The 20,129-nt window shown below is 40.6% G+C and overlaps 3 protein-coding genes across 4 annotated transcripts in view; 2 read left to right on the top strand and 1 right to left on the bottom strand.

Moving 5' to 3' along the window:
- DGKI (diacylglycerol kinase iota) overlaps positions 1 to 20,129 on the top strand; it is a gene marked incomplete at its 5' end in the record, with an annotated part of 450,403 nt that overhangs the window by 70,206 nt on the left and 360,068 nt on the right. The gene's annotated exons all lie outside the window — the stretch shown is intronic.
- The window catches only part of CREB3L2 (cAMP responsive element binding protein 3 like 2), a 329,774-nt gene that overhangs the window by 218,937 nt on the left and 90,708 nt on the right, over positions 1 to 20,129 (top strand). The window lies entirely within an intron of this gene.
- Positions 13,791 to 15,953, bottom strand: LOC309966604 (riboflavin kinase). The gene has a single exon (XM_082846807.1). It carries the CDS (start codon positions 15,744 to 15,746, stop codon positions 15,279 to 15,281), a length of 468 nt encoding a protein of 155 aa, XP_082702933.1. The 5' UTR covers positions 15,747 to 15,953; the 3' UTR covers positions 13,791 to 15,278.

Below are 20,129 nucleotides of genomic sequence, written 5' to 3'. Positions count from 1 at the left end.
GAACAGTTCTTATAACCAAGGTGCTCTACTATTAGGAAAGACAGGACACCTCCTTCAGCTACCATACAGTGATGTCTTCGCCTCCCCTTTCACCTCCACTAATCCATCTCTCCAGGGTCCCAGAGTGATCTTTCAAAAATGTACGCGTGGGCTTCCCTGGTGGCGCAGTGGTTGAGAGTCCGCCTGCCGATGCAGGGGACGCGGGTTCGTGCCCCGGTCTGGGAAGATCCCACATGCCGCGGAGCGGCTGGGCCCGTGGGCCATGGCCGCTGAGCCTGCACGTCCGGAGCCTGTGCTCCGCAACGGGAGAGGCCACAACAGTGAGAGGCCCGCGTACCGCAAAAAAAAAAAAAAAAAATGTACGCGTGAGTGGGACTTCCCTGGTGGTCCAGTTGTTAAGACTCCACTGCTTCCATTGCAGGGGGCAGAGGTTTGATCCCTGGTCGGGGAACTAAGATCCTGCATGCCACTGGTTCTCAGCCAAAAAAAAAAAAAAAAATGTAAACGTAAGCAAACCATTCCCTAATTTAAAGCCCTTCAAAGGCTCCTCATTGCTTTCATTAATCCTCATTGGTTTCCCCTCTTCTTTTCTAGATTTTCCATACTTATCTCGTGTGCTCTTTGGTTTTATTGGACCATTAGGCATTCCCTAGACACACCCTTCCCTGGAAAGTCTCCCCTTCTTTGCACATATAATGGTCCCTTTCTGAAATGTCTCTGCCTTCTTCGTAGCCTGGCTATCTCCTAAGGTCCTTCAAAAATCAGCTCAACGCATCAACCCTTATGGAAAACTTCCCCAAATTGTGTTACTCATGCTTTCTTATTTTCCCATTTTTCTTGCTATATGTTAGTGTCATAGAGCTTATCAATTTGTATTTAATTATTTAATCACTTATTAGTTACCTCCAGTATTGAGGCCGTGAGCTCCTTTAGAGAAGAGTCTATGTCTTAGTTACTTTTGATTGTCCATCACCTAGTATTCTTGTTGAAGGAAAGCAAGGAGGATGGATGGACTTTATAGTCAAAATATGGTTGCATTGTAAATGCAAACTGTAAATTGTAGGTACCTGACCATCCTAGATTATTTTCCCTCAGTGCTCTTGCTCTTGGCCCTGGATATTTTATTGCCAGTATGAATTTAACAAGATAAAGGTAGAACCACAGAAATGCCTCAGTTATCTAGAGCAAAGCGTTACAGGAGTCTCAGAAAAAGTATCAAGTCAAGATTTATATATATGTGTGTGTATATATATATATATATAATCCTTTAAAGAGACTAAAGGACATCTATAAGTAGAAAGCAGTGACAATATAAATAAAGAACCAATGATGCAAAGATTTCACTTATTGAGATGCTATTTAAGTTTTGTGGGCACAAAGGAAAAGGCTGATTATGACTTCAAAAATTAAGCATCTCTTGAAGCTTTAAACTACATGGCCAGCAATATGGCACAGGGGACATTGCCAGAACCTTGACCATAGCTTCTCTTGCTGTTGCCAGACACAGGGAGCCAAAATCCTTGCACGTTTACTTGGGCGTGTCAACCAACTTTTCTTTCTTTCTCCCTTTTTCTTGTCTTCCTTTCTCTCTTTTCTCTTTCTCTCCTCCCACCCACCCTCACTTCCTTCCTTCCTCTCTTCCTTCTTTCTCCTCTTCCTTCCTTCCTTCCCTTCCCTCTTACCCTTCCCTTCATCCCTCCCTCCCTTCCTCTTTCCTTCCTTCCTTTCTTTCTTCCCCACTTTTTCAAAGATTTCTTTTTTTTCAATTAATGATTATTTCATTATTCTCCCCTTTCTTCTTCTATTTTTCCCTTCTCCCCTTGGATTAATCTGTAAAACATTACCTTCCTATGTTCACTCCACTTTCGCTTCAAGCCTCCCGGCAGTACACGTGGCCCCTCGAATGCCTCTCCTTTCTCACAAGGCCCTCTCTTTTTATCATTCCTTAAGGCACTGATAAGCCACTTCCTCCATTAAGTTCACTTGGACTAGTTGATTGTGTGTTTGCAAGTGCATATGTGGATGGACACTTTTTTAAAACTTTTAATTATAAAAATAATAAATGTGCTATTCATATAGGATAGATAATATAGTATAAAAATGGAAAGTTTCTCCTTTAAGTACACCTGCTCCCAAAACATCTCTTTCCCCAGCCCCAGAGGTAACTGCACTTAACCATTTGCTGTGTTGTGTGTCCTTCCATATTGTTTTCTAAGCATCTATGAATGCACACACATGCTTATGTATAGCAGGATGATGAAAATATTTGCCCACTAGTATGGCAATATAAATAAATACATAATTCGTCACTTAAAAATATGTTCTCTTCTATTCTTTAAGTGAACTGAACTATATATAAGTGCCTACCAAGTGATGTAAGTTAGAGGGCAAATCATTCATCATATCATTCTGATAATTTCCAAAGCATTTATTGATTTCTAGTTGGTATGGTGCAGTTGTCTCTAGCTAAGTGATAGCCCTGTATGAACCATGATTTGAAATAGGAAACACGTTAATCTATTCCACAATTCACTTATTGCGTTGATAAGTATGAGTCTTTGAGCCAAGGGTTTTGTTATAGCCAGAAGGTGGCTGGACACACACCTGGACGATTGGACGTAGGGAGCTGGTGCTTTGGCCCCCAGGGAATCGCCGCTGGAAGCCACCTGCTCCACTGTCCCATCAATGCTAGGTTCCAGGTGCATCTGCACTAGCTCTACTTCCTGGTCCAGTCACCCACCTCTGTGGCCACCACTGGACAGTGTTATTGAGTGATTTGTGGACTTAATTAAGCAGAGGATTTCTCTTTCCCCATTGATATGGAAGTCTTTAAATAGTTTAACAAAGGATATGGCTGTACCAGTGTATAAAATAGGTATATCAACCCTGTATATATTCCACATACCTTAAATTCATTATATGTGTATATGTGTGTATGTGTGTGTACATAAGCATTTATGCATCTACAGACCCCCAAATCAAAGGCACAGTTAAGTAGGCAAGAAATAAGAGTAGCAGAGGTGCCTGGGTAGAAAGTGAGGGAGAAGAGGAAAGACGGCAGGTCCAGAGAAGTGTCAGCACTTACCCTCCTGGAGTGAGTGTCTGTCTGCCAAACTTTAAGAAAAATCCTTGAGTGTTATTGTTTCCTCATTGCCCTCCCAAGGATGCTTAGCATTTGCATATTTCTGAGCATTAAAGACCACAAACTGCCCTGCTGGATCTTTCACCTGATTTCCCCACTTAGATGAGAAGAACTGACCCTCAGTGGAGCATACATTTCCAGGAGCCAAGGAGTTAAAAGAAGAAACAAAGAAAAGCAGAGAAAGAAAGAAGGAAGAGAGAAGTGAGTCAGAGGTCTTCTGCCTGTGCGTCTGAGTCAGCTTAGTGTGTTAAAAAAAAAAAAAAAAAAGCTGTGTGCGGAGACCTGCCTGGAAAAACTGCTGAATGGAAAGACTTGAGAATAGCTTATAGACTTTGATGGCAGGTGAAGAATTTTCATGTCTTTTCGGAAATGGTGAGCGGCCACTAATAACGCTCCTGTGACATCACAGAAACCCTGACGCTTGCTCGTCCTTCTCATTCTCTTATTAAGCCCATCCCACCTCCTTTTCATAGAGGACCTTAGCACAAGGGAGAGAAGAGGAGGGAACAAGGCATGTGGAGGTGCTAGTCTACCTGACAACCACGTTCCCCCACCAATCAGGTGGTCTTTTTGGAGGAGATGCCGTTTGGTAAAGGTGACCTGTGAGCACTCGCTACTGTCAGCAACTCAGACATGTGGGACCGCTGGAAAGAAAAACACCCCTGGATGGGGGGAAGGTTGAGTTCAATTTTATTTTTGATTGTGTGTGCGTGGATGGGAGGGGATGATAAATGTGTGTGCTCTGGGTGCTGCAGAAGAGCAGATGCAATTTTATTATATTCATGTACATAAGGGTGAACATTTTAATTTTATTTATAGTAGGGGGAAAAGACCCTCCAGAGTTAAAGATTTGATGTAGTGGCAGTTGCACTGAAGCTTCTAGTTTCACTCCGTTTCCACAAACATGTAACTTTCTGAGAAAAATCTCCATTTGACTGACCTATTTCAAAGTTTGCTTTTTACAAAAGCAGTTTGGAAAATTGGAGTTAAAGTTATTCCTCTTTTTAACCAGTGGAAATGTTTTTAAGGTGCTTTTCATGTTGCTCAAACTATGACCGTAAATTCTGTTTGATTCGATATTGAATCTGTTGGAGAGTTTAAATACAGTCCACGTGCAGGCCTGTATCAAATGCTGCGTGTACTTCGCTATTTTGTTTTCATATAAAGTGGCATTTGTCTTTTTTATAGTAGTAATTACTTTCCCCTCTGATGTTAGAAGGTGCATCAGCGTGTCTCCAAGGGGTAGGTGAGCACTGTTATAACTGCCCTGATTCAAGGCAGCTGGAGACACCAGCCCAGGGCACGGGCCCACCAGGCAACTTACGCACAGACACGTTCTTGTTGCGTTACTGAATCGCTCTGTAAAGCAAAGCTAATTTTCTAGAACCAAAATTTCAGCTGAATGTCAATGATCCTTTTGCCAGAACCTAGTAGTATTTTAAAACATTGGCTAATTTGGCCCAAATGAGTCACCCAGGAAATATTTTAAGGTACCCAAAAGTAAGTTTAAGTGACTGAAAAAAGTTTGGTAAAGTCTCCGTCTCCGTCTCCAGACTTCGCTTACTCATTTGTAAACCTCAGAGGTATTGCCATGTATAATGTCTGTGCATTTAGATATACGATTTTTCTCACCTTCTAGATATTTACCCTGTCGTGATAGAAAGAACTTGGATTTAGAGTCAGTCTTGGATTTGAGTCACGTTATTACTTCTGTGGCCTTGAGCAGGTTACAGAGACCCTGGAAGCCTGTTTTCTCACCCAGGAAATGAAGATAATGCCTGCAGGATAGGACTGGAGTGAGGATTAAATCAGATTAATTTTGTAAAATCTCGGCCCCCATTAAGAATTCGGAAAACATCAGTTTCTTCATTTTTCTTGTTCCTTTTTTAAAAAATTAATTAATTTATTTGTTTTTATTTTTGGCTGCATTGGGTCTTTGTTGCTGTGCACGGGCTTTCTCTAGTTGCGGCGAGCGGGGGCTACTCTTCGTGCGCGGGCTTCTCATTGCGGTGGCTTCTCTTGTTGCGGAGCACGGGCTCTAGGCACACGGGCTTCAGTAGTTGTGGCGCACGGGCTTCAGTAGTTGTGGCACGTGGGTTCTAGAGCGCAGGCTCTGTAGTTGTGGCACATGGGCTTATTTGCTTCGTGGCATGTGGGATCTTCCCAGAAACCCGTGTCCCCTGCATTGGCAGGCAAATTCTTAACCACTGTGCCACCAGGCAAGCCCCATTTTTCTTGTTCCTTGATTGTCCTTATTTGTTTGTTTGTTTGTCTTTCTGAGCCTTGGGTTTCTCCTTAGTTTAGGTAGGAGGTGATGTTGAAGTATCTAAATCTGGATTCTGCCAACAGAATGTTTCTGAATTGGTCTCTTGTCTTGTCCTGATGAACAGCCACTCATTCAGCCCAGCTTCCTGATCAATATCTTGTTCCTCAGTTCCTGTATGCTCCCTTGGGTACATGGAGCCCCCGTCACACGGGCACCCCTCAGGGTGGCTATTTCAGGGCTCCAGCCCCTCCAGGGGGTCAGGTCACCTTTGCAGGCTGACTCTCTAAAGCAGTAATCTCTTTCTTTGGCAAAGAGCCTAATAGCATCTTCTCTGCATGTTAATCATATTTATTCATTCTGATCAGAGTGGGGACTTTCCCAAATTGTCGTGCCTTTGCAGAGTGTTTCCTACCATTATGTGCTATAAATGTGGCGTCATTTTATGCTCCTACTTATTTTTGCTAATATAAGAGAAATCCCATTATAAATAATTCCAAGGGACTTTGCAGATTATTTCACTGGTTCAAAATAAGAGGATGGTTCCCTAGAATGTGGAGCTGCTTTCGGAGTTTGTAGATGTAAAATGGGGTATAATGCGATTGCCCTGTGGGCCCCATCTGTACAGAATGGCGTGTGCTGAGAGAAAGCAAACGGGGGAGCAGATCTCTGCATCCGACGATTCTCCCCATCCTGCAGCATTAACTCAGAGCATTTTACCCCATCGTGACACTGACTCACCTTCCCTCTCTCCACCCCCATTGTCTAGTTCTGATGTGCTCTGGCCCCACTAATTCTAGGGTTGCACTGACTTATGCCTCCTTCGTCCTAAGGTGGGGAGAAAGCTGGTTTTTACTAATAAAAGTATGCAAACAGAAATGCCACCACTTTCATTGCAAACAATATATGTTGGTTGAAGTATGAATACAACAACTTGGAAGAACTGCCAGCCGTGTTTCTAAATATTGGAGGTCTATTTAAGTAAAGAGACATGAATAATTTGAAACTGGCATCCTTTCTTCTTCTTTTTTTTTTGTGTTTGCATTAGCAATAAATGTTATGAAACCTTAAAAACAAATTCTCATCGTTAGGAGTGGTTGCCTCTGGGAAGTAGGTCCAGGAGCCGGTCTGGGGACCGGCTGTTCATTATAAACCATTCTGCATGCTTTCTTTTTTAAAATCAGGTGTATGTATTACTTTGATTTTTTTGATACCTCCCTTAAGTAGGCTCAGTTTAGTTTAAGTAAAATCTGTTGAGTGCCTTGTGCCAGACATTGTGCTGGTCGTCTCAGCTCAGGGATGAATAAGGACTAGCTTTTGCTTGTGAGTTCACAGTCTAATTGGAGAGGCAGAACGGACCAAAGGCATATTTAAATAATATGATATTGGCTTAGAGAGAGGTCGCCATGGAGTTAAATATCTTCCTCCCCAGATGTTCTATTCATACTTCTAATTTCTATCTTTATGATGAGTGTATCTCAACAGCGTTCTAAAGAACACAATTTTGGTGTTAGTGGAAAAAGAATAGATGAAATTTTATCTACGCTTCGCCAACATGGAAGGTTCCAGAATGAGTCAGAGAGAGAGGCATAAAACCAGTCATGAGTTTTATCCTGCTACTTTCTCTCTGGGCATGAGTGCACAACAGTGTACGGTGGACCTAAATCATAAATCGGAATAAGGCTGTGCATGTGCCAGGACCTTCTTTATTCCCTGAAGCCCACATCTGCCAATTCCTATGTCCACAGCCAGGGGTTTTTACTGACTTCCAATGATTCTGGTGCGCCCAAGAGCAATGTCGTCTTATTATTAGAAGGTGTTTCCCGACTTGAGTTAGAGGCAAGCCAAGCATCTGTCGCAGCCCCTAAGTCCTTCTGGTTTTCCTGACAAAGCTTCCAGACTTATCTGGGGTCTGGTAGACAGATTTGAGTAAATCTATCAGCTTGTTCAGTAGTTAATGAGGCTTCACTTTCCTCAAAGTGCAAAGCAGCCTCACTCTGCATATCGTCAGAGGGTACCAAGTCATTCTGATTTTTAAAATATCATTGAACTATAGCATTAAAATAGCATTGAAATAAAGATTCATGTTTTGTAATATCTACCTATTCCTCTGTCTTGTTCAAGAGAACATTTACTGAAATTTGTACAAAGAAATCTTTTTGGTTTAATTTTATGGGTTTGTGATTTCCACAACACCAAAAATATCTGCAATAGGTATGATGCATATCATAGGATATGAATCTTGTTTTCACAAACTAGTAGGTAAATACTTTATTAGAGATTTAAGAAAGTGGTTTGTGCAAGAATGAATGAACATGACTTCAAAGATAAAACATAGACTCAGATTGGGAATAAAAAGCAGAATTCTACCAGAATAGAAGTTGATAATCATATGGATTCAACTTCTACTTATTTCATTCAACGATTGCCTTAAATAAGTGGAGTAGGTAACTGCCTATGTTTTATCAGTTCACTCCAAGACTATATGATGATATTAAATTTTTAAATAAATAAACCTTAAAAATGCCTAAAATATGTTATTAAAACCCATACTTGTTAAAACAAATATTTAATTGTTATCAACCAGTGAATGGTACTGCTTTTTTTTTTTTTTTTTTTGGTACGCGGGCCGCTCACTGTTGTGGCCCCTCCCACTGCGGAGCACAGGCTCCGGACGCGCAGGCTCAGCGGCCATGGCTCATGGGCCCAGCCGCTCCGCGGCATGTGGGATCTTCCCGGACTGGGGCACGAACCCGTGTCCCCTGCATCAGCAGGCGGACTCTCAACCACTGCGCCACCAGGGAAGACCAATGGTACTGTTTTTATCTTCACTGACTGATTAGAACAATTCTTTTTTCAAAAAGTTATTTTACTGAAGTACAGTTGATTTACAATGTTGAGGTAATTTCTGCTGTACAGCAAAGTGATTCAGTTAAATATATATATATATATATATATACAATCTTTTTCATATTCTTTTCCATTATGGTTTATCATAGGATATTGAATATAGTTCCCTGTGCTATACAGTAGGACCTTGTTGTTTATCCATTCTATAGATAATAGTTTTTGCATCTGCTAATGCCAAACTCCCAGTCCATCCCTCCCCCACTCCCCCTCTGCCTTGGCAACCACGAGTCTGTAGAATAATTCTTCACAGCTCACTTTAAACCCATTTCTTTGGTTGAGATAACTTTTACTTTAGCTCCAAATTTTCAGGTACATTTGGGGTCAAGACCTGAGAACGTTGTCCTCAACTGCCACAGCTGCATTCTACCTGAGCCAGAATTGATCTACCGTGGTTAACGTGCTCTGGCTTCTCCTGCATCTGCTCTTATTTCTCCCTTGAAAGTGGCAGAAACAGAAAGCGTGATTATTATTGTGTAGTAGGGCTCCATAATCAGCGTGATGAATCCCTATGTATAAATCCTGTCTTTTCTCAGAATCTCCTGACCCACTTTCCATTTTTTGAGAAGACAAAATTGTCTTTCCCTCTTGACTTCTTCAGAAATCTCTTACAGTAACTGGTATTTTCATCTGCTGGCACTGCTAACTATTACAGCGTGCCTCTCAGATAGAATACAGAGTGCCCACATTTCATCTTATAAAAGAAGTATTTTTCTGCAAGAGTTAGCTTCTCCGATGAAACCACCATATGGACCATTTAATAGAAAACTCAAAAGACTTGAGAGCACAATTTAACAGTCATTCAATCAAGCTGCAGCAATTTCTTTTGTCCCTTTGTGTGAAGGAGGGGCTGGGGGACGGTTTGGCTTGGGAGGTGGAAGGCAAGAATACAAGGGCTGGGGGGTTTCCCTGGCGGTCCAGTGGTTAAGACTTGCAACTTGCATTGAAGGGGTCACGGGTTAGATCCCTGGTCGGGGAACTAAGATCCCGCATGACCTGTGGCAAAAGAGAAAAAAAAAAGAATACAAGGGCCGGGCCTGAGGAGGGATGGGAAAAAAATTCAGGGCACCTGGGTGCAACAGGGCACAGCAAGATTTTACCAGGGTGGGGAAGAAGGGAGGCAGGCTCGGCACCAAGTCTGGTCGCCTCCCTTTCCCCTGGAGCATGGCCTTCGGTTACTTTTTGTTTGAAGCAGCTGGAAAGATATTTGTTTGTTGTTCTGAGTCAGTGCTCAGCTTTTGAAGAAGCTGCTTGGGGAGACTCATCTATTGTCATCCCCTCTGGGTTTCAGCTCAGTGTGATAAAGTTACTTAAATATGTGTGTTTTTAAATGGTTATGAAAATAAACTACGCATGTTCATGTGACTCCCCTCCTCCCCACTGCTGAGCCCTGCCAAGGGCTGCAGGGAACAGCAACTTTCAATTCTTCTAGCTGTTTCTTCTGGTATTTGTTTACCTCTTCATTTTTTTTTTTAACATGCTTATGCCTGTTACAGGAGATTATTAAAAATTTTTTTTTATACAGCAGGTTCTTATTAGTTATCTATTTTATACACATCAGTGTATACATGTCAATCCCAATCGCCCAGTTCATCCCCCCCCACCCCCCCAATTTCCCACCTTGGTGTCCATACGTTTGTTCTCTACATCTGTTTCTATTTCTGCCTTGCAAACCAGTTCATCCGTACCATTTTTCTAGGTTCCACATACATGCATTAATATACGATATTTGTTTTTTTCTTTCTGACTTACTTCACTCTGTATGACAGTCTCTGGGTCCATCCACACCTCTACAAATAACCCAATTTTGTTCCTTTTTATGGCTGAGTAATAAGCCAATGTATATATGTACCACATCTTCTTTATCCATTCGTCTGTTGATGGGCATTTAGGTTGCTTCCATGTCCTGGCTATTGTAAATAGTGCTGCAATGAACATTGGTGTGCATGTCTCTTTTTGAATTATGGTTTTCTCTGGGTATATGCCCAGTAGTGGGATTGCTGGGTCATATGGTAGTTCTATTTTTAGTTTTTTAAGGAACCTCCATACTGTTCTCCATAGTGGCTGTATCAATTTACATTCCCACCAACAGTGCAAGAGGGTTCCCTTTTCTCCACACCCTCTCCAGCATTTGTTGTTTGTAGATTTTCTGATGCTGCCCATTCTAACTGGTGTGAATGTAGTTTTGATTTGCATTTCTCTAATAATTAGTGATGTTGAACAGCTTTTCATGTGCCTATTGGCCATCTGTATGTCTTCTTCGAAGAAATATCTGTTTAGGTCTTCTGTCCATTTTTGGATTGGGTTGTTTGTTTTTTTAATATTGAGCTGCATGAGCTGTTTATATATTTTGGAGATTAATCCTTTGTCCATTGATTCATTTGCAAATGTTTTCTCCCATTCTGAGGTTTGTCTTTTCATCTTGTTTATAGTTTCCTTTGCTGTACAAAAGCTTTTAGGTTTCATTAGGTCCCATTTGTTTATTTTTGTTTTTATTTCCATTACTCTAGGAGGGGGGTCAGAAAAGATCTTGCTGTGATTTATGGCAAAGAGTGTTTTTCCTATGTTTTCCTCTAAGAGTTTGATAGTGTCCGGGCCTATTTTTAGGCCTTTAATCAATTTTGAGTTTATTTTTGTGTATGGTGTTAGGGAGTGTTCTAATTTCCTTCTTTTACATGTAGCTGTCCAGTTTCCCCAGCACCACTTATTAAAGAAACTGTCTTTTCTCCATTTAATATCTTTGCCTCCTTTGTCATAGATTAGTTGACCACATGTGTGTGGGTTTACCTGTGGGCTTTCTATCCTGTTCCACTGATCTATATTTCTGTTTTTGTGCCAGTACCATATTGTCTTGTTTACTGTAGCTTTGTAGTATAGTCTGAAGTCAGGGAGCCTGATTCCTCCAGCTCCGTTTTTCTTTCTCAAGATTGCTTTGGCTAGTCAGGGTCTTTTTTGTCTCCATACAAATTTTAAGATTTTTTGTCCTAGTTCTGTAAAAAATGCCATTGGTAATTTGATATGGGTTGCATTGAATCTGTAGATTGCTTTGGGTAGTATAGTCATTTTCACAATATTGGTTCTTCCAATCCAAAAACATGGTATATCTCTTCATCTGTTTTTGTCATCTTTGATTTCTTTCATCAGTGTCTTATAGTTTTCTGAGTACAGGTCTTTTACCTCCTTAGGTAGGTTTATTCCTAGGTATTTTTGTTGTTGTTGTTGTTGCAATGGTGAACGGGATTGTTTCCTTAATTTCTCTTTCTGAACTTTTTTTTTTTTTTTTTTGCGGAAGTGAGAGAGCAGTGAGAGAGCAGGCCTCTCACTGTTGTGGCCTCTCCCATTGCGGAGCATAGGCTCCGGATGTGCAGGCTCAGTGGCCGTGGCCCAGCCGCTCCACGGCATGAGGGAACTTCCCAGACCGGGGCACGAACCCGTGTCCCCTGCATCGGCAGGCGGACTCTCAACCACTGCGCCACCAGGGAAGCCCTCTGATCTTTTTTTGTTAGTGTATAGGAATGCAAGAAAATTCTGTGCATTAATTTTGTATCCTGCAACTTTACCAAATGCACTGATTAGCTCTAGTAGTTTTCTGGTGGTGTCTTTAGGATTATCTATGTATAGTATCATGTCATCTGCAAACAGTGACAGTTTTACTTCCTCTTTTCCAATTTGTATTCCTTTTATTTCTTTTTCTTCTTTGATTGCCGTGGCTAGGACTTCCAAAACTATGTTGAATAAAAGTGGCGAGAGTGGACATGCTTGGTTTTTTTCCTGATCTTAGAGGAAATACTTTCAGTTTTTCACCATTGACAATGATGTTTGAGTGGGTTTGTCATATATGGCCTTTATTCTGTTGAGGTAGGTTCCCTCTATGCCCACTTTCTGGAGAGTTTTTATCATAAATAGATGTTGAATTTTCTCAAAAGCTTTTTCTGCATCTATTGAGATGATCATATGGTTTTTATTCTTCAATTTGTTAATATGGTGTATCACACTGATTGATTTGTATGTATTGAAGAATCTGTGCATCCCTGGGATAAATCCCTCTTGATCATGGTGTATGATCCTTTTAATGTGCTGTTGGATTCTGTTTGCTAGTACTTTGTTGAGAATTTTGCATCAATGTTCATCAGTGATATTGGCCTGTAGTTTACGTTCTTTGTGACGTCTTTGTCTGGTTTGGTATCAGGGTGATGGTGGCCTCATAGAATGAGTTTGTGAGTGTTCCTTCCTCTGCAATTTTCTGGAAGAGTTTGAGAAGGATAATTGTTAGGTCTTCTCTAAATGTTTGATAGAATTCACCAGTGAAGCCATCTGGTCCTGGACTTTTGTTTGTTGGAAGGTTTTTAATCACAGTTTCAATTTCATTACTTGTAATTGGTCTGTTCATATTTTCTATTTCTTCCTGGTTCAGTCTTGGAAGGTTTTACCTTTCTAAGAATTTGTCCATTTCTTCCAGGTTGTCCATTTTATTGGCATAGAGTTGTAGTAGTCTCTTAGGATGCTTTGTATTTCTGCAGTGTCCATTGTAACTTCTCCCTTTTCATTTCTAATTTTATTGATTTGAGTCCTCTCCCTCTTTTTCTTGATGAGTCTGGCTAAAGGTTTACCATTTTCTTTATCTTCTCAAAGAACCAGCCTTTAGTTTTATTGATCTTTACTATTGTTTCCTTTGTTTTGATTTCATTTATTTCTGCTCCGATCTTTATGATTTCTTTCCTTCTACTAACTTTGGGTTTTGTTTGTTCTTCTTTCTGTAGTCTCTTTAAGTGTAAGTTTAGATTATTTATTTGAGATTTTTCTTGTTTCTTGAGGTAGGATTGAACTGCTATAAATTGCCCTCTTAGAACTGCTTTTGCTGCATCCCATAGGTTTTGGGTCATTGTATTTTAACTGTCATTTGTCTGTAGTATTTTTTGTTTCCTCTTTGATTTCTTCAGTGATCTCTTGGTTATTTAGTAACATATGGTTTAGCCTCCATGTATTTGAGATTTTTATGTTTTTTTTCTCTGTATTTTATTTCTCATCTCATAGCATTGTGGTCAGAAAAGATGCTTGATATGATTTCAGTTTTCTTAAATTTACTGAGGCTTGATTTGTGACCCAAGATGTGATCTATCCTGGAGAATATTCTGTATTCATTTGAGAAGAAAGTGTAATCTGCTCTTTTCAGATGGAATGTCCTATAAATATCAATTAAATCTATCTGGTCTATTGTGTTATTTAAAGCTTGTGTTTCCTTATTAATTTTCTGTTTGGATGATCTGTCCATTGGTGTAAGTGAGGTGTTAAAGTCCCCACTATTATTGTGTCACTGTCGATTTCCTCTTTTATAGCTCTTGGCAGTTGCCTTATGTATTGACGTGCTCCTATGTAGCATGCATATATATTTATAATTGTAATATTTTCTTCTTGGATTGATCCCTTGATCATTATGTAGTGTCCTTCCTTGTCTCTTGTAACATTTTTTTTTTTTTTACACTTTCCATGTTTGTTTTTAATTTTGTTTCACAGAACCACTGATAATTGAGGCTTCTTTCAAGTATAGGATTTCTAACATTAAATTACATTTTCTAAGTATTTCTTTAAAGAAGAAATGAAAAAGACACATACTACACTGTTTGCCATAAATTCATATACCAAAAAGTCAAAACAATCCAACTGAATTTATTCCTGCTTCCCCCTTCTCCGACATCAGCTTTAGATATTCTTCTAAATATTATATAAACAGTTTTGTTAAAATCAGTTCTCATTTATGCAGATTAGGGGAAAATGGTTTTATAATGAGTTATCTTTAAAATTTATCTTCTAGATATCACTCTTTAGCCTTAAATTACATTGTGCACACACAACTACAACAGTCGGCATTTGCTCAGGAACATACAGTCACATTAAAAACAAATAGCTTTGTATTTCATAGTTTAGTTGGGTCTTAAATAGTTTCCCTAGTGGAGGAAACAAGTATTTTGTGTTGTTTAAGAAACTGGTATATATAAATGAAATGCCAGGTGTTTGTTTAAACTTTGAGGAAACCTACAGATGAACATTTGGGTGTTTTCTCTAAAATGCAAGAGATATGCACTTAATCACTGTTCATATAGTGAAGCGATGGGACGGCAGATAACAGACGCAGATGAAACTCTACATTTTGTAAATGTAAAGTTGGATATTCTAAATGGAAGAACTGACACTGAGAATTATTTACAGGAAACAAAGGTTAAGAAAAATGTTGAAGAATATCTACTCTTAAAAAGAGAGAAGTGTTACACAACACAAAAATGAGAACTAGAGATTTGAAAAACACTCATTTTACGGTTTTAAAAGAAAAACAAAAAAATAATAGGGAGAGAGTCTAGACCAATTAGAACTGAGGCAGCTGTAACAAAAATGGAACACAGTACAATGATTTGAGCCCTTAAAGGAAATGACTAACTAAAGTGAAATATCACAAGTCTTCATGTCTATAATAATATATAAATGCACAAAATATCAAAATTACGAATTCTGGATTTCTCCCCTTAGGTCTGTAGTAAACTGTCAAACCTCTGCTGAATATAGTTATTTTTATGAGCCTTCTGATTAGCAGAGCATGCTATACAGGTACATGCATGCTACAATTTTACCATGAGAATTAATAGTTCTCATCTCAAACCACTGACTTGCCAGTTCCCCATATTTATATATATTTCATTTCCATTATAAAACACTTAAGACCTTTCTAGTGGTACATTTTAATCAACATATTACATTAAAAAGAATCTTGATTTTTAAAATGAACCTTTTTACTACTGTAACACGATGGGTTTAATTGAACAGTTGGAACATAATATGGTAACTACATTGTACTGTTTAATTCACAGCTGTAGGAAAATGTTTGATTTTTAAAATATAACCAAGATGAGACTGTAGAGTTATGAGCAGTAATATATTAGAAAACAGTGAATGAATAAATAAGATGCTTTTCCTTCAGTGGCCATTCATTATTTTGCTTTTAGGAACCTGGAAGAAATCGTGTTCTTTGAGTTTCGAATGTTCTGGTAAATCTAGTCGTTTCTTAGCTTCCTCAATATCACCTTGAATTGCTGAAATGAGTGACTCTAAAGAATCAAAGTTCTTTTCTGGTCTGAGGTAGCCAACAATGGCCACGTTGAGAATTTCCCCATAGAAGTCCTCTTTGAAAGTATGCATGATATGAGTTTCCATGGACTTTTTTGTATTCTTGTAGTACGGGTTCCATCCTATGCTCACCACCATCTTATGGACATCTCCACTTCCAACACTGGCCCAACCATAATATATGCCAGTGGATACATCAGCTGGAAGATTATCTACTACTTGTTCAGGAAAGTTAGCTGTAGGGATGCCCAGCTGCTTGGAGCCGCGACCGAAGCCCCGCACCACCTGGCCGCGGCAGAAGTACGGTAGGTGCCTCATGACGCCGTCCGCTCGGGGTGCGGGCTGCGGTCCAGAACGCGCGTCCGGCGGAGCCGCCGTCGAGGCGGTGCCCGGACGCCCCGGACCAGCCGGGGGACGCGGGCGGGAACTCCGCAGGCCGGCCGGCCGGGCGAGCGCACGGGCGTACAACTGGCCGAGCAGCGCGGACGACACGCCACAGCGAGACGCTCACGCCACTGACAGATGGTGCCGGGCGACCTCTTGTAACATTTTAATGTCATTTTATCTGATATGAGGATTGCTACTCCAGCTTTCTTTTGATTTCCATTTGCATGGAATATCTTTTTCATCCCCTCACTTTCAGTCTGTATGTGTCCCTAGGTCTGAAGTGGGTCTCTTGTAGACAGCATATATATGGGTCTTGTTTTTGTATCCATTCAGCGAGCCTGTGTCCATTCACATTTAAGGTAATTATAGATATATATGTTCCTATTACCATTTTCTTAATTGTCTCGGGTTTGTTTTTATAGGTCCTTTTCTTCTCTGTGTTTCCCACTTAGAGAAGTTCCTTTAGCATTTGTTGTAGAGCTGGTTTGGTGGTGCTGAATTCTCTTAGCTTTTGCTTATCTGTAAAGCTTTTGATTTCTCCATCAAATCTGAATGAGATCCTTGCCGGCTAGAGTAATCTTGGTTGTAGGTTCTTCCCTTTCATCACTTTAAATATATTTTGCCACTCCCTTCTGTCTTGCAGAGTTTCTGCTGAGAAATCAGCTGTTAACCTTATGAGAGTTCCCTTTTATGTTATTTGTTGTTTTCCCCTTGTTGGTTTTAATACTTTTTCTTTGTCTTTAATTTTTGTCAGTTTGATTACTATGTGTCTCAGTGTGTTTCTCCTTGGGTTTATCCTGCCTGGGACTCTCTGCGCTTCCTGGACTTGGGTGGCTATTTCCTTTCGCATTTCAGGGAAGTGTTCGAATATAATCTGTTCAGATATTTTCTTGGGTCCTTTCTCTCTCTCTTCTCCATCTGGGACCACTATAATGCAAATGTTATTGCATTTAATGTTGTTCCAGAGGTCTCTTAGGCTGTGTTCATTTCTTTTCATTCTTTTTTCTTTATTCTGGCCCACTGCAATGAATTCCACCATTCCATCTTCCAGGTCACTTATCCGTTCTTCTGCCTCAGTTATTCTGCTATTGATTCCTTCTAGTGTAGTTTTCATTTCAGTTATTGTATTGTTCATCTCTGTTTGTTTGTTCTTTAATTCTTCTAGGTCTTGGTTAAACATTTCTTGCATCTTCTGGATCTTTACCTGCATTCCTTTTCCAAGGTCCTGGGTCATCTTCACTATCATTATTCTGAACTCTTTTTCTGGAAAGTTGCCTATCTCCACTGCATTTAGTTGTTTTTCTGGGGTTTTATCTTGTTCCTTCATCTGGTACATAGTCCTCTGCCTTTTCATTTTGTCTATCTTTCTGTAAATGTGGTCTTCGTTCCACAGGCTGCAGGATTGTAGTTCTTGTTGCTTCTGCTGTCTGCCCTCTCTACCTCTTCATTTTTAAATACCATGTTTGTGCTACTGTTACTTGATTTGCCCTTCAGAAACGTTATAATACGTTATAACACTGGCTTCTATGAATGGTAAGGTTTTAGACTAACACCACTGAGTCCCATTTAACATACTTCCTGTTCCTCTCTCTTCCTCATATATTTACATCAAAGTTTTAGGTTAAATTTAGTGATCATATCATTTGTACTGTAATATTATATAACACTTTAAATAATAGCTAACATTATTGGGTACATTTTGGATGCAAGACACTGTTTAAGAGCTTTAGACACATATTAACTTATCTTTGTAACGACAATATCAAGTAGGTAGTGTTATTTTTTACTTTTATGCAGATGTGGACATTGAGACATAGTTTAAATCACTGTTTCAAAGTCACGCAGGTAGTAGTTGGTGGAGCCAGATTTCAAATCAAAGGAAATCTGGCTCTAGAGTCTGCTTTTAACCATTACACTCTATAAATTACTGTGATTTTGTACATACTGTTCATAGAGGAGCCATATGTATACTATCACTTCTTTTTTTCCCTTTCATTTCATTTACTGTCATCTCATTCTTTTCACTATTGTTTTATATTTTTTTCTTTTTGGAGCTCCTACTACCTGGAAGCTGGGTGTGCTAAATTGATCCTCTAATTCTCTTACCTTTATATTTTCATTATCTTTTGTCCTACATTCTGGGAGATTCCCTGAACTTTATCTTTTAACTCTTCTGTTGACTTTTTCTTTTGTGATATTTTTAAATTCCCAAAACTGTTTATCTGTGGCGTGTTCCTTTGTTGATTTTTCAGTTCCTTCATCCTGATTTTGTGTTTTGGTCCTGTCTTTCGTATTAGTGGCTTTGTCAGGAGATCTGTTGCCATCAGTTCACATAGACAGGGAGGCTCTAAGAACTGATGGGATGCACCTTGAGGGGGACCCAGGCTCTCCAGCTAGCTGGTCTCACTGCTGAGTGGGATCTGCAGATCTGTTCGGTTGAAGGATCCCCAGTTACATCATCTGGAAGCTTTTCCCGTGGGCAGGTCAGATTACCCAGAATAGAATCTTCCAGACTTCTTCCTGGGGACATGTGCCTGCCACAGTTGTTGTGGGATCCAAGCGTGGGGCAGGGACAGAGAGATCTCATTATGGGTGTTGACTTTCACTCAGTTCTCCCTTTGCAGGCTCACATTTGCCACTGCACCACCCTCACATCCACGCAAGCCTCCCCACTTGTGCGTCTTGTTCCTGAGCACCCCTCTTTTAATTTCTCTAGAAAGAAAATCCCTCGTCTCCTGCCCTGATGGGGAAGGCACGGTCTGATGCTTAGTGGGTATCAGGAGGGTTCTGTGTGCCTTATAGAACGTCCATGGCACTACTTCCAGTCCCTCAGTCTTGCCCAGGGCCCACGGTGTGGATTGGCTTCTTTTCTTGGCTTTGCTGTTTGAGAGTTTTAGCTTTCCTTATTCTAATAGGTCGGTAATGACTTGTTTATTCAATGTCTGTCTTCTGGAAGACTGTTGACATTTCCTTCTTACTGTTATCACTTCTCCTTTTCTCTATGTCCTTGTGGAATTTTACTTTTTAAATTTAATCACTCTCCTTACAGTGCATTTTGGGAAGGAAGTAGAGATAAACACCATGCTAACATGGCGTACTTAATGGAAGCCAGATTACATCACCGTTGAAAAAATTTGTTTTCTGGAGTTTGCTTTGTCTTCCTGTTAGGCTGGAAAATCCTGCAGTAATTGTTTTGGAACAACAGGGTGGTTCACTGTTCTTCCTACTGGAGCTTCCTGATGTAGAGCTTTCTTCCTTTTCTCTCAGGATTATAAATCCTGAGAGATCCCTTAACTGTTTTCTCTTCCTGTCTTTATCTGTAGATGAAAAGGACAGATTGTCAGGTTTTAGGAGCTAGATCTGACATTCAGGGAAACCTGTGTTCATCCAGGCTTTTCTTGGCCTTTTCCTTTCAGGGGTCATCTTTGAAAACCTTTCTGTATCACACTGAGGTACAAATGCCTGATATTGGCTTAAGGTCTAAGTGTAACTTCTCTTAGGAACAAGGATCAGGCTTTGGGGATGAAACTCCAATAAAGAGTTTTCTCTTCTTAGCCAGTTGGAAGGCTGGACTGCTTTGGAGCTTAAGGACCTTTCTGAAAACCTCCATACCACACTCTGCCTGTCCTTAGAGTCAGTCCAGGCCTGAGGGCTACTTGGGTGAATCATTTAGTCACAGTGTGATTTGCTCCATCATTTCTAGGAAGATCCCCATGTTCGCATCTCATTGTAGAAGGCTGGGGTGGGGCTTCCCTGGTGGCGCAGTGGTTGAGAGTCCGCCTGCCGATGCAGGGGACACGGGTTCGTGCCCTGGTCCGGGAAGATCCCACATGCCGCGGAGCGGCTGGGCCCGTGAGCCATGGCCGCTGAGCCTGCGCTTCCGGAGCCTGTGCTCCACAACGGGAGAGGCCACAACAGTGAGAGGCCCACGTACCGCAAAAAAAAAAAAAAAAAAAAAAAAAAAAAAAACGGCTGGGGTGGAATGGCTGTAAACTTTGGCAAGAGAGTGCTTTCTTCAGGGATGCCCATTGGAAGGCTGTGATGGCACAGACAAGGAACATCACCAGTGAAATCCTTTTGAGATTCCTAGTTTTTTCTTTTCCTTTTCTTTTCTTGGCCGCACCATGTGGCATGCAGGATCTCAGTTCCCCGACCAGGGATTGAGCCCGTGCCCCCTCCAGTGGAAGCACGGAGTCTTAACCACTGGACCACCAGGGAAGTCCCAGAGATTCCCAGTTCTTGGACTTGCCCTGGCCAGTAACCTTGCCAGGAGGTTGAAAGAAGATGCAAGAGGCATGCATATCAAACTTTTAA

Source organism: Leucopleurus acutus (assembly GCF_964270905.1).
Source record: "Leucopleurus acutus genome assembly, chromosome: 9".
NCBI lineage: Eukaryota > Metazoa > Chordata > Mammalia > Artiodactyla > Delphinidae > Leucopleurus > Leucopleurus acutus.
The sequence above is the reverse complement of the archived record's forward strand: the minus strand, read 5'-3'. Positions and strand labels throughout refer to the sequence as shown.

What these genes read in the sequence shown, in the direction of transcription:
- LOC309966604 (XM_082846807.1), bottom strand. Translation starts at nt 15,746, where the DNA reads ATGAGGCACCTACCGTACTTCTGCCGCGGCCAGGTGGTGCGGGGCTTC.